Source organism: Macaca thibetana, chromosome 6 (genome assembly GCF_024542745.1).
Source record: "Macaca thibetana thibetana isolate TM-01 chromosome 6, ASM2454274v1, whole genome shotgun sequence".
Classification (NCBI taxonomy): Eukaryota; Metazoa; Chordata; class Mammalia; order Primates; family Cercopithecidae; genus Macaca; species Macaca thibetana.
This window is the reverse complement of record NC_065583.1, coordinates 86,568,075-86,582,342: the sequence shown is the minus strand read 5'-3', so window position 1 is coordinate 86,582,342 and position 14,268 is coordinate 86,568,075. Positions and strand designations below refer to the sequence as shown.

General features: G+C 40.5%; 1 protein-coding gene across 13 annotated transcripts in view; it reads right to left on the bottom strand.

The window, feature by feature from the left end:
* The window catches only part of MCTP1 (multiple C2 and transmembrane domain containing 1), a 594,209-nt gene that overhangs the window by 230,052 nt on the left and 349,889 nt on the right, over positions 1-14,268 (bottom strand). For 9 of the 13 annotated variants that reach the window (XM_050794290.1, XM_050794291.1, XM_050794293.1 and 6 more), the window contains exons 4-5: positions 13,517-13,596; positions 5,462-5,573 (exon numbers count right to left, since the gene is read on the bottom strand). In XM_050794290.1, coding sequence (XP_050650247.1) covers positions 5,462-5,573; positions 13,517-13,596 — 192 coding nt within the window. Of the gene's footprint in view, positions 1-219; positions 268-5,461; positions 5,574-13,516; positions 13,597-14,268 lie in introns of all 13 variants that reach the window. The other 4 variants (XM_050794295.1, XM_050794296.1, XM_050794299.1 and 1 more) reach the window with 1 other exon arrangement.

Below are 14,268 nucleotides of genomic sequence, written 5' to 3'. Positions count from 1 at the left end.
TTTGTAGGTAGATATTTCTTCAAATGTTGGCTGTGTAATAATTCTGAAGAATATCAAAACTAATCCAAGACAAAGAAGTTTTTTTTTTTTTTTTTTTAATTCATCAAAGGCCAACTAAGGTCATTCATATGTTTCTTTGAATTTTCTATTTTTTAGCCTTAGGCAAGCAATTTGTAGGTCTAGGTTATTTAAGAGAGTGTGTAACACAAATTAACTCACTTTTATTTCACAAATTCTCCAATGAAGAAAGCTGTGGATTGAACTCTGCTAGAAAAAGAGCCAGAAAGAACTCAAACACACTATCAGACAAATTGCCATATATAGGACACACATATATGCACTACACACTTTTACAGGTTCAAAAATAGGACATGCAATCAAAACAGAAATGACAATTGTGCCATGCAACTCATCAGCATGCCCCCCAAGGAGGTTTTGGTTTCTTGTACACACAATGCTGGAGACTTAAAATGTATATACATATATATCTGTTCACATCTGGGAATTTTTTTAAAAGACTCAATCATGACCTCAATGGAGAAGATTTTGATATGGCACCTATGAAATACAAATTGCTGCAATTAGACATTGAATATTTTAGAGGCTTTAGTAGATTCAGTAGGCTGATAGGTTTTTCAACTCGTTCTTCACTTTTACTGATTTCTAGAGCTGGCAATCCACACAAGGAGAAATCATCCCAACTGCATAATTCATGGAACGTATTGTTACTATTAACAGTGCATAAAAAACTCACAAGATGACTGTTTTAGAAATCTTACCACTTTGTAATGCTAAGGACTCTGTACTTCCAGTTACTCATTTCTTCCTACCTTGGCATAGCATTTTATTCACATTAATGTTCTATTTCCTATTTGATCATTAGGTTTTATCTGTAAAAGGCTCTTGAAACACATCTCTTTCATTCTCCATTTTTAATACATATAAAATATTTAGCAAAGTTTTATCAATACAGGCATACGAATAAACATGTGGTTTTTGAACTAACATCTTCAGTGCTAAAAGCCTGAAATAAATTATTTCTGAGCTAGTAATCAAAGAGAACAGAACTCTTGTAATTTTACTCTGTGAGGGTCAATGTAAAATTTGCCTTTATTCCTTTCTTACATAATTCTCGTTTTCTAGGGATTGTGAAGCATACAGTAACTGATTTCTGGTTTGTTGCATTTTTAGCTTAAATTTCTCTAAATAAAATTTGTTTCTGAATAATTTGTGAAGGTTCAGCATGCCATTTTTACAGCTGCAGTATGTTATGTCTTTTAGATATCTGAAAATTTAACTAGAAGATACATTGGATCTGTGATTTTTAACCAAGAAACTTCAAATGTAGCCCAGAAAAATTACTAAGCTGATATTTGACATGTTACAGAATGAAGAAAATACAGTGATGGGTTTATAATTTATTGTCAATCATTAGAATTCTGTGGGAAGACCAATAAGGCTTGATTTCAAGCAGATTATCATTAATATACTAATTTTGAGAACTTACAAAAGAAAATTAAATCATTATTTAATCATGAGTTGATACTGTTTGTGACAATCCTCAATTCTGGGATTTGAATATTGAGGTAAGAAAAAAAAAATATACCCCCACTTGGTCTTTTGAAGTCATCATAGGGAAGACTTTATGTATTATATATATATAATTCCCCTCTTATGAGTGATAGGATGTAGGATGGAGGCAAGGTGAACTATACATAGGCATATTTTAGGTACACAGGTAACGCTGAAGAAAGCCTGGACTTGAGAGAAGGTGAACCGTGAAGGAGTTTGTATGGCTGGGACAGAAGTTACAGTGAGGGAACATACATTGCTTGTTGGAGAGCCTTAAAATTTCTCACCAGAAGTTTCCATTTAATTAGAGAAATAGCCACAAGTCACTGAAAACTTAGAAGAAGAAGAAAGAGGGTGTTATAAAGCCTAGTATAATGCTTAGTAGATGATCAATAAGTATTTTGTTTTATACAGATGCCTACAAATGGTTCTTATTCAGAGTTTCAAAACCTAACAACCAGTGTTGCTAAATATAAGAATCAGTTTTAGAGAGCTTAATAAAATAGTTATAGAACTGCAATGTAGGACAAACACAAAAGAAAAGCCAATTTATATGTATTTTGGGGCATTTTCATAACGTAGAGCATATATTTACAAACCCAGGTTCAAATTTAGGACATCCCAATAGCCAGGATACTGAATCCCAGTAGAATCTCCAAGGGGGAATCTTTCTCCCCTCCCTCCTTTCTCCCCTCTCCTCTGGCCCTGCTTGCTTCTATACAACCAAGCCCATGCCTCAGCTATTGATTGTACCCACGAGGATGAGCCAGGATAACCACACTGGTTACCCTTCTCTCTGCTTCCTCAGGGGTGACCGAGGTCAGGACGGAAAGTACAAGGATGTTCACCAGTCAGAGGCTGGCTCTGAACAGACTTGATCACTGTGTCTTTTCTAAGCCCTGGTTGAGCCACTTGCTTCTCTGATGAAGAAAGAAGCCATAAGAGAGTCAATAACAGGAGAGAAGGAGAGAAGACACCATTTCTCTCTTAATGCAGCAGAGAGCGCTGCATGTGCTCTCTGGAACTTTGAAAGAAGAGGGCATGAAGTAAGGCAATGAATGCAAAAAAACTTTCTGAGATGAAAAATACCTTTGGAAAGATTTCTTCCAAAAAATCTGGGGTAGTCAAATGGATTTGAGCCAAGAAAATAGCATGAGGATTTCAGAAGGAACTTTTTGTGTTAAGGGTGAATGTGGCTGAAGAGATATGAAGAGAAAGGAAAAGGAGGAAAAGAAGGTGAAGAAAACCATATTTTTGATATATAACTACTTTAATGTAACCCACCTATTTTCTTCTTTATTTGTGTTTGATAACTTACTGATGATCAGCTCCCAGGCACTGTAATATTTTTAAATAATTCTTATATTTAAAAAATAAATTTGAACAACCCTGGAGATTGAGGGATTTTTGAAGGATTGTTGAAGAAAAAATAATGTTGGAAACTACTTTGCCTTTGTTGACATATATTTCTGTGTAATTTAGAACAACTCAGCAGCTTCATAGTAGGGTCTCCTGATATTAACTTGCTCCCTCAAACCCTCAGTTTGATGTTAGAGTGTTTAATAAACATCCCTTTAATGTAAAAATTCAGTTGACTGTACATTATCACATCACCCAAATCACCACAATCGCTGCTATATCATTCCAATCTCCAGGAATATTGCAAGTTTAGATGGTCTGGGACTACACAGGATCTCAGACACTTAGGTATCTTGATTTATGAAGTGCTGTCCTTCATTAAAATAACAAAGAACCCCAGCACAAGGATATTCTATCATCAAGTCTTCTTGATTTTTACCTCCTATAGGTAAACCTGCCAATTTCCCTCCATCTCTACCTCTGACAGTTCTAATCCAAAGTTCCATCATCTTTCACCTGGATTTTCGCCATGGCCTCCTAATTGGTCTCCAGGTACCCATTCTTACCCCTTCAATATATTTTCTACAATGCAGCCACAAAGATTTTCAAAAGGCAAATACGATTCCACTGCTTTCGATTCACAGATCTTTCAATGGATCCCCACAGTTTTTTGGGGAAAGACCCAAAACTTAACATGGTCAATGAGTTCTACACAGTCTGGGCATCGTCCTTCCACCCCAGTGTCGTTATGCACTCTGATCACCCACACTGTCTTTGCTTCCACCTTCTCTAAACTCCAGTGGTTTTTCAATTCTTGAAATGCAACATGGTTCCTCTTGTCACCTGGCCTTTGTGTGTGTTGTCTCCTCTGCTTTAAATACCACCTCTCTTTCTTGTTTTTGCTTTATTAAGGCCTGTTTTACACTTCATATTTCAGGTGTTATTTGACTTCCTTCGAGAATCCTTAACCCCTGGCTACTAAAAATTTTCCTATATTTGCTCTTTCAGCAGTATGTACCTCTTTTTCACAGCATTTAAAACAGTTGTTCCTATCAGTGATTAATTGATTCCTGGGTTCTCCACTGGGTCTAAGTTCTATTGTATCCTAAGTGTTCAGCACAGGAACCAGCTTAAAGTAGGTTCTTGGTGAATACTAGACTCATTGAATTATTTGAATAAAACACAAAATGAACATTTACAATTGATTCCTATGTATGGATTAGCCAGCTAGGTTATACTTCTTGGCTTGTGCTGGGTGAAATAATGTCTTCTGAAGTAGTGACTTCTAAGATGACGGGCTTTCATTTCTAAATACTTTTTGTAAAAATTGTTTCTCACCCACCCCTCTGCACAAGGGTGCATGTGCACACATACATACATAATTTTACCAAGCTAAGTTCTCACACTAGGTATTACTATCTGGTAATTCTTATCTAAAAAGAGAAACTTCTTCCTCAGTGAATGAAGTACAGATACTTAACCCAATTTAGCAAATATTATATATAAACATACGTGTCATCATTACATTTCTAAAAAGGATGGAGAGAAATAATTCTTGGAAGGGTGAATTTTTCAATGAGTTTAAAGTATTTCCAAATTTGAAGTTGAATTTCACAATATTTACCTACAGTCTAGTGGAAAATGCCAACAATACCTTTCCAGCAGACAATCTATAACCAACTTTAATCATGCATTATTTCAGGACAGCAATACATACATTGCTGAAATAGAGTACTTCGACTTGCCTAAAAAAATTATGTCTACTACTAAAATGTGTTATAGTCAGAGCTAGTTAGAGTAGTTCCCAGGCACATGAAAGCACATTGAGTCTAATAAATAATCTCTGGCAAGTTGTGGCAGAAAGTACACTAGTAAGCATACTGATGTGGGTCAAGCCTGATATTTTTTAATGTCACTTCAACACGGGGGGAGTAATTGGCTCCTCTGTGTCCCTTGTCAGTTTCTCATAGCAGCATGGTGTGCAAGGACGTACAGACAGCTAGTGCTGAAAAATGGGTAATATCAATATGGAAGCCCATCAAGAAGATGAAAAGTACTCACTTATCATTCAGTAAACAAATACCAGAAAGCAGAAACTCTGTTATAATTTCACCTCATTTTCTCTGTTGTGGTACACCTGACAATGCAGTCAAAACAGCAGGGTCTGGATACCTTAACGTGGAATTCCAAGTATTCAATTCACTAATAAATGTATTCCCCAAATGAATACTAATATTTGCCTATAATATAACATGTCTGAAATTGAGAAATAAAATTAAAATAAAAATTCAAATCTGTTTCTTATTTACAACAAGAGGTTCTGATCTGGAGGGTGGAACAGGAAATTAGAGTTGAAAAGATACAATAAGCATGAATGAGCAATACCTAGGATACTCACAGAAATAAAGAACAGGGCATATTTTCATAGGCAGCTTCTCTTCATTACTACCTCTGGGTCCAAAGAAAGGCTCACAACATTCGAACAAGAGAGAGCAAGAAAGAGCTCCTACTAGGCTGTGGGGGAACTTACCACATCCCTGGACTCTCCTTCTTTAGGGGTAAGGATGACTGAGAGCAAAATGATTCCAAGATCATGGTCAGGATAATGAGGATCTTTCAGAGTAAGGGTCACATCTGTGGGCCTGTGATAGAAAATATTTAGATTTTGAACAGTCATTAAATGAATAAGCCAAATATATTTTCATTAATACTTTATTCTTTTAAGATAAAAAGCAATTTTGTTTTCCTTTACTTTCTTGGGACAATTTTTGTTATTAAAATATTATCAGTGTATTAAGCTATCCAATAAACTGTGAGTAGATCTGAATTCACCAGCTGAATTTCTGCTTTCTAAACCCATGAAGGTTCCAGAAAGTGTTTGAAAAGGCCAAGAAACTACAACCCTATTAAGAAGCCTATCAGTCTCCTTTCTATACTCTCTAAACCCACAGAGAGTAGCACCATACATATACACAAGCACCATACCTATACATATACATACACACACGTGAATATATATACACATATATACATACACATATACATACACACATGTGAATATATATACACACATACATACATACACATATGCATACACACACGTGAATATATATACACACATATATACATGCACATGTACATACACGTGAATATATATACACATATATACATACACACATATACACTAAATACACATATGGGGTTACAGTTTGATTTAGTTCATTTTCATGTAATAATTACATACAAAAATTAATAGAAAAACTTCATTATATTTTTTAGTAATTACATGATAAAGATACATGAACATTTACAACTGTCTTATGATGTATTATTCTTTCAGAGATACCTCAATGTATTACATAGTATAACATAAACATTTATATGACTACAATTATTATCACTTTTTCTATACCCAGAGACTACTGATTTACATTTAGAACAAAACAGCATACACAAATACGTTATTTTAAAAAGTAGTAATTAGATATTTTTGTGGTTTTGAGGAGAAGGAATTGCTAGTGAAATACACAAAATATGTTATGTGGCAAAATACACACCAAATGCTCATGTATAAATAATCTCTTTTAGTTTTTGAAATTATTCCAAATTGTCACCATTTCAAATTATTTTTCACCAATGATTTATCTTTAATAGGAAACAAGATAAATTTACGGTTTGGGATTAAGTCTAGTCACTTGCATATCCTTATGCAGAGATCTAAGAGAAAGTACCTGTGAACTTTACAGAACAGCACAGTCTATTCTAGATTGAGCTCAGTTTTCATGATAATAGACTCCATGCAACACTACTTAGGGCACTTCCTACAGTGGTGGGGAGGTGTGAGCCTGTGCTAGGCTATGGGCTGGAATGAAGGACTTAAAGAAAAAGTATAGGAAAGGCTGCTCTTTTGTCCAGTCCGAGGCAACAATGACTATTGGAAGACCAATCAGCCATTGTGCTAAAACTAAGTTGACTGTAATGTGTAAGGGAGTTTCTACACTTTACATTTCTCTAGTCATCTACATTTACAGAAATAGAAAGTAGTGATCTGGCTCATTACTCTGCTTTCCTGTTTTCCACCATCCCTGCTGCACGATGTAACATGATCATCCAAAACAGCCATGAATTCCTTCTCCTTAAAACCATCAAAGAAGGTTTCACAGCTTCCTTTGCAGCCTATTTCAGCATGCGTGATCTTTTCTAACGGTATTTTTTTATTCTATAGTACAAATCAATTCTTAGTTCCTATGTTGAAATTCACTTCGGAAAAGTACAAGCCCATTATTAGGTGTAAAGAATGATTAATATTAGTAACAATAGCAACTTTGCAACTAGAGAAGCAATGATATGAAACTGAGCAAATACAAATAACCGGCCTCCACCTTAGGAGCACTCCTTGGTAATCCGGCAATGGCAAAATCAGATTCTACCATGGCTCAAGTGACAAGAGAGTTGCTGTTTCTGAAGCAAAGTGCACACACTGTATTTTATATATAGTAGTCCGATTCTTAATAATTATGACTAACATGCATTTTTTTTTATGCCCCATTAAAACCATATGGGCAACGTGAAAGGAAGGAATGTGTCTTTTATCTCTCGATCCCTGGTGCTTAGCACAGTACTGGGTGTCAGGCCTCTGAGCCAAAGCTAAGCCATCATATCCCCTGTGACCTGCACGTACACACCCAGATGGCTGGTTCCTGCCTTAACTGATGACATTACCTTGTGAAATTCCTTTTCCTGGCTCATCCTGGCTCAAAAGCTCCCCAACTGAGCACCTTGTGACCCCCCGCCCCTGCCCGCCAGAGAACAACCCCCTTTGACTGTAATTTTCCTTTACCTACCCAAATCCTGTAAAACAGCCCCACCCCTATCTCCCTTGGCTGACTCTCTTTTTGGACTCAGCCGTCCATCACCCAGGTGATTAAAAAGCTTTATTGCTCACACGAAGCCTGTTTGGTGGTCTCTTCACATGGACGCGCATGACATGTTAGTGCCGTGACTCGGATAGGGGACCTCCCTTGGGAGATCAATCCCCCGTCCTTCTCCTCTTTGCTCCGTGAGAAAGATCCACCTACAATCTTGGGTCCTCAGACCCACCAGCCCAAGGAACATCTCAACAATTTTAAATCCCGTAAGGTCCCTCTTTTTATTCTCTTCTCCAGCCTCTCTCACTATCCCTCAACCTCTTTCTCCTTTCAATCTTGGCGCCACACTTCAATCTCTCCCTTCTCTTAATTTCAGTTCCTTTCCTTTTCTGGTAGAGACAAAGGCGATGCCTTTTATCCATGGACCCAAAACTCTGGCGCCAGTCACGGACTGGGGAAGACAGTCTTCCCTTGGTGTTTAATCAGGCGGAGGACGCCTGCCTGATTATTCACCCATGTTTCAGAGGTGTCTGACCACGAAGGGATGCCTGCCTTGGTCCTTCACCCTTAGCGGCATGTACTGCTTTTCTGGTGGGGGTGGGGTGGGGTGGGGGTGGCGGGGGATGGGGGGGGGGGGGGGGGGGGGGGGGGATGGGGGGGGGAGGGGGGATGGGGACAGGGGGATGGGGGCTGAGGGGTGGGGGTAGGAGGGCGGTGGGGGGGGATGGGGCAGGGGGATGGCAGCTGGGGGGGTGGTGGGGGCTGGGGGGGTGGTGGGGGCTGGGGGCTGGGGGGGTGGGGGCGGGGTCAAAACCCCCGACCCCTTCTCTCCCTGTCTCTACCCCGTCTCTGCTTTTCCAGGGGGCAAGAACCTGCTGACCCCTTCTCCGCTTTTCTGGGTGGCAAGGACCCCCCAACCCCTTATCTCCACGTCTCTACCCCTTTCCCTCTTTTCTGGGGGGCAAGAAACTCCTGATCCCTTATCTCTGTGCCCAACCCCTTATCTCTGCATCCTGACCCCTTTCCCGCTTTTCTGGAGGGCAAGAACCCCCCCAACCCCTTCTCTCCATGTCTCTACTCTCTCTTTGCTCTGGGCTTGCCTCCTTCACTATGGGCAACCTTCCACCCTCCATCCCTCCTTCTTCTCCCTTAGCCTGTGTTCTTAAGAACTTAAAACCTCTTCAACTCACACCTGACCTAAAACCTAAACGCCTTATTTTCTTCTACAGTGCCGCTTGACCCCAATACAAATTCGACAGTGATTCCAAATAGCCAGAAAACAGCACTTTCAATTTTTCCATCCTACAAGATCTAAATAATTCTTGTCGTAAAATAGGCAAACGGTCTGAGGTGCCTGACATCCAGGCATTCTTTTACACATCGGTCCCTCCCTAGTCTCTGTTCCCAATGCAACTCGTCCCAAATCTTCCTTCTTTCCCTCCCGCCTATCCCCTCAGTCCCAACCCCAAGCATAGCTGAGGTTTTCTAATCTTCCTTTTCTACAGACCCATCTGACCTCTCCCCTCCTCACCAGGCTGAGCTAGGTCCCAATTTTTCCTCAGCCTCCGCTCCCCTACCCTATAATCCTTTTATCACCTCCCCTCCTCACACCTGATCTGGCTTACAGTTCCATTCTTCGACTAGCCCTCCTGCACCTGCCCAGCAATTTCCTCTTAAAAAGGTGGCTGGAGTTAAAGACATAGTCAAGGTTAGTGCTCCTTTTTCTTTATCCGACCTCTCCCAAATCAGTTATCGTTTAGGCTCTTTTTCATCAAATATGAAAAACCCAGCACGGTTCATGGCTCATTTGGCAGCAACCCTGAGACGCTTTACAGCCCTAGACCTTAAAAGGTCAAAAGGCCGTCTTATTCTCAATATACATTTTATTACTCAATCCGCTCCCGACATTAAATAAAACCCCCAAAATTAAATTCTGGCCCTCAAACCCCACCACAGGACTTAATGAACCTCGCCTTCAAGCTGTACAATAATAAAGTAGAGGCAGCCAAGTAGCAATGTATTTCTGAGTTGCAATTCCTTGCCTCCACTATGAGAGAAACCCCAGCCACGTCTCCAGTGCACAAGAACTTCCAAATGCCTGAACTGCAGCAGCCAGGCATTCCTCCAGGACCGCCTCCCCCAGAAACTTGCTTCAAGTGCTGGAAATCTGGAAACTAGGCCAAGGAATGTCCGCAGCCCAGGATTCCTCCTAAGCCGTGTCCCATCTGTGCGGGACCCCACTGAAAAATCGGACTGTTCAACTCACCTGGCAGCCACTTCCAGAGCCCCTGGAACTTTGACCCAAGGCTCTGGCTGACTCTTTTCCAGATCTTCTTGGCTTAGTGACTGAAGACTGACGCTGCCTGATTGCCTCGGAAGTCCCCTGGACCATCATGGACACCGAGCTTCAGGTAACTCTCACAGTGGTGGGTAAGTCCGTACCCTTCTTAATCAGAATGGAGGCTACCAACTCCACATTATCTTCTTTTCAAAGGCCTGCTTCCCTTGCCTCCATAACTGTTGTGAGTATTGACGGCCAGGCTTCTAAACCTCTTAAAACTCCCCTACTCTAGTGCCAACTTGGACAACATTACTTTATGCAATGTTTTTTAGTTATCCCCACCTGCCCAGCTCCCTTATTAGGATGAGACATTTTCACTAAATTATCTGCTTCCCTGACTGTTCCTGGACTATAGCCACACCTCACTGCCACCCTTTTTCCCAGTTCAAAGCCTCCTTCACATCCTCCCTTTGTATCTCCCCACCTTAAACCACAAGTATAGGACACCTTTACTCCCTCCTTGGCGACCGATCACGCACCCCTTACATCCCATTAAAACCCTTACCTGGCTCAACGCCAGTATCCCATCCTGCAGCACGCTTTAAAAGGATTAAAGCCCATTATCCCTCACCTGTTACAGCATGGCCTTTTAAAGCCTATAAACTCTCTTTACAATTCCCCCATTTTACCTGTCCTAAAACCAGACAAGGCTTACAGGTGATTTCAAGATCTGCGCCTTATCAACCAAATTGTTTTGCCTATCCACCCCATGGTGCCAAAGCCATATACTCTCCTATCCTCAATACCTCCCTCCACAACCCATTATTCTGTTCTGGATCTCAAACGTACTTTCCTTACTATTCCTTTGCACCCTTCATCCCAGCCTCTGTTTGCTTTCACTTGGACTGACCCTGACACCCACCAGGCTCAGCAAATTTCCCGGGCTGTACTGATGCAAGGCTTCACAGACAGCCCCCATTACTTCAGTCAACCCCGAATTTCTTCCTCATCTGTTACCTGTCTCAGCATAATTCTCATAAAAACACACATGCTCTCCCTGCTGATTGTGTCTGGCTAATCACCCAAACTCCAATCCCTTCTACAAAACAACAACTTCTTTCCTTCCTAGGCACGAAGAGCCGAGACCGCATCCTGTACCCTTTCTGTCCAAACAACTTGACCTCACTGTTTTAGCCTAGCCCTCATGTCTGCTTGCAGTGGCTGCCACTGCTTTAATACTGTTAGAGGCCCTACAAATCAAACTATGCTCAACTCACTCTCTACAGTTCTCATAACTTCCAAAATCTATTTTCTTCCCCCCACCATTGCTCAAGACAACAATTATGCTGATAAGGTAGCTAGAAAGCAGCCATCAAAAGGCATCAGATATCATTGCTCAGGACAATGCTTACGTTATGTTAGCTAAAAAATGAACTAGCATTCCAACTTCTATCCCTCATAGCAGTTTTCCTCCTTCACATCAGTCACTCCTACCTTCTCCCCCGCTGAAACTTCCACCTATCAATCTCTTCCCATACAAGGCAAATGGTTCTTAGACCAAGGAAAATATCTCCTTCTAGCCTCACAGGCCCATTCTATTCTGTCGTCATTTCATAACCTCTTCCATTGAGGTTACAAGCCACTAGCCTGTCTCTTAGAACCTCTCATTTCCTTTCCATCCTTGAAATCTATCCTCAAGGAAATCACTTCTCAGTGTTCCATCTGCTATTCTACTACTCCTCAGGAATTTCTCAGGCCCCCTCCCTTCCCTACACATCAAGCTTAGGGATTTGCCCCCTCCCAGGATGGGCAAATTGACTTTACTCACATGCCTCGAGTCAGGAAACTAAAATACCTCTTGGTCTGGGTAGACACTTTCACTAGGTAGGTAGTGGCCTTTCCTAGAGGGTCTGAGAAGGCCACCGTGGTCATTTCTTCCCTTCTGTCAGACATAATTCCTCGGTTTGGCCTTCCCACCTCTATACAGTCTGATAGCAGACCAGCCTTTATTAGTCAAATCACCCAAGCAGTTTCTCAGGCTCTTTGTATTCAGTGAAACCTTTATATCCTTTACTGCCCTCAATCTTCAGGAAAGGTAGAACGGACTAATGGTCTTTTAAAAACACACCTCACCAAGCTCAGTCACCAACTTAAAAAGGACTAGACAATACTTTTACCACTTTCCCTTCTCAGAATTCAGGCCTGTCCTCGGAATGCTACAGGGTACAGCCCATTTGAGCTCCTGTGTGGACACTCCTTTTTATTAGGTCCCAGTCTCATTCCAGACACCAGACCAACTTGGACTGCGCCCCAAAAACTTAGAGTCTAAAAACTCAGCAACCAAGCAAGTAATTACGCTGACCCCCCTTAGGCTCTCTCTAATTAGATGTCCTAGGTCCTGCCAATTCTTAGTCCTTTAATCCCTGTTTTTTTCCTTCTCTTATTCAGAGCTTGTGTCTTCCGTTTAGTTTTTCAATTTATACAAAACCGCATCCACACCATCACCAATCATTGTATATGACAAATGCTCCTTCTAACAACCCCACAATATCGCCTCTTACCACAAAATCTTCCTTCAGCTTAATCTCTCCCACTCTAGGTTTTCATGCTGGCCCTAATCCCACTTGAAGTAGCTCTAAGAAACATCGCCCATTATCTCTCCATACCACCCCCCAAAAATTTTCGCCACCCCAACACTTAAACACTATTTTGTTTTATTTTTCTTATTAATATAAGAAGACAGGAATGTCAGGCCTCTGAGTCAAAGCTAAGCCATCATATCCCCTGTGACCTGCACATACACACCCAGATGGCCTTATACACCCAGATGGCATGTACACACCCAGATGTTCCTGCCTTAACTGATGACATTCCACCACAAAAGAAGTGAGAATGGCCTGTTCCTGCCTTAACTGATAACATTACCTTGTGAAATTCCTTTTCCTGGCTCATCCTGGCTCAAAAGCTCCCCAACTGAGCACCTTGTGACCCCCCCACCCCTGCCCGCCAGAGAACAATCCCCTTTGACTGTAATTTTCCTTTACATATCCAAATCCTGTAAAATGGCCCCACCCCTATCTCCCTTGGCTGACTCTCTTTTCAGACTCAGCCCGCCTGCACCCAGGTGATTAAAAAGCTTTATTGCTCACACAAAGTCTGTTTGGTGGTCTCTTCACACGGATGCTCATGACACTGGGAAACACAGCAGGTAGGCATCCAAGAAGTTTTTGGTTGAAAAGTTGTTGAATGAGGCAGTCAGGGAAGATGCCATTATTTCCACTGAGTAAGTGAGGAAGATGGATTTGAGAAAGGCTGACTAGCATGAAGGCTCACCACTGTGAATGACAGAACTAGACCCCAGATCAGCTGACATTTTCTGTTACACAAGCCCACTGCATGACAAGGGGTGGTGATATTACAACAGTTCAAAAGTTACCTGTTTAACTCCAATTGTGTCAGATCCAGAAAGGCTGAGCCCATAAAGTCATCCTGTAGTCCAAAATCATAGTCAAATACCTGAGAAGCCAAAGAGAAAAAGCCTTGTTATAAATATCTCCAATACAAGCTTTATGTGATAACGTCTTGGTCATAAAATGTTGGTTGTCTGTGTCACCAAAAGAACACTAATATTTATTTTTTAAAATAATTGTTTTTGTACTTTGGAATATTAGAGTCTCACAAAATACTTAAAGAAAATTACATTTTATTTTTTACTTAACATTACTGATTGATTATATCAAATAGAACTTTAAGGTAGATGTAACAATCAAATAAAATATAGTAAATCTTCAAAAATGTGGGAAGAAGTATATAATTCAAAAGTACGTCTTTCATATTGGGCTACGGTTGATGAGAATATGATTCCAATATCTTCATATTTTTAGGCCATTAAAGATACATTTTGTGATATAGGACAATGCCACTTTAAACATACAAATAAGTAAAAAGATACTATGATTAATGTACTTTATAAAGTTTTACTAAGGTTAAGTTAAAATAAAGTTTTATTGTCACAAACAATTACTGGGGGATAATACGAATATGACTAACAACAAAAAAACTAAAATGAAAGGAAAAGAAAGAGATAATGTGCTTCTTCCTTTTGTCAATACTCTCTATCCAGTATCTTCTCTGTGTCTTGTGTGGTTCTTATTCACTCTGTGGTAAGTAAGACAGACAATGTCTCTG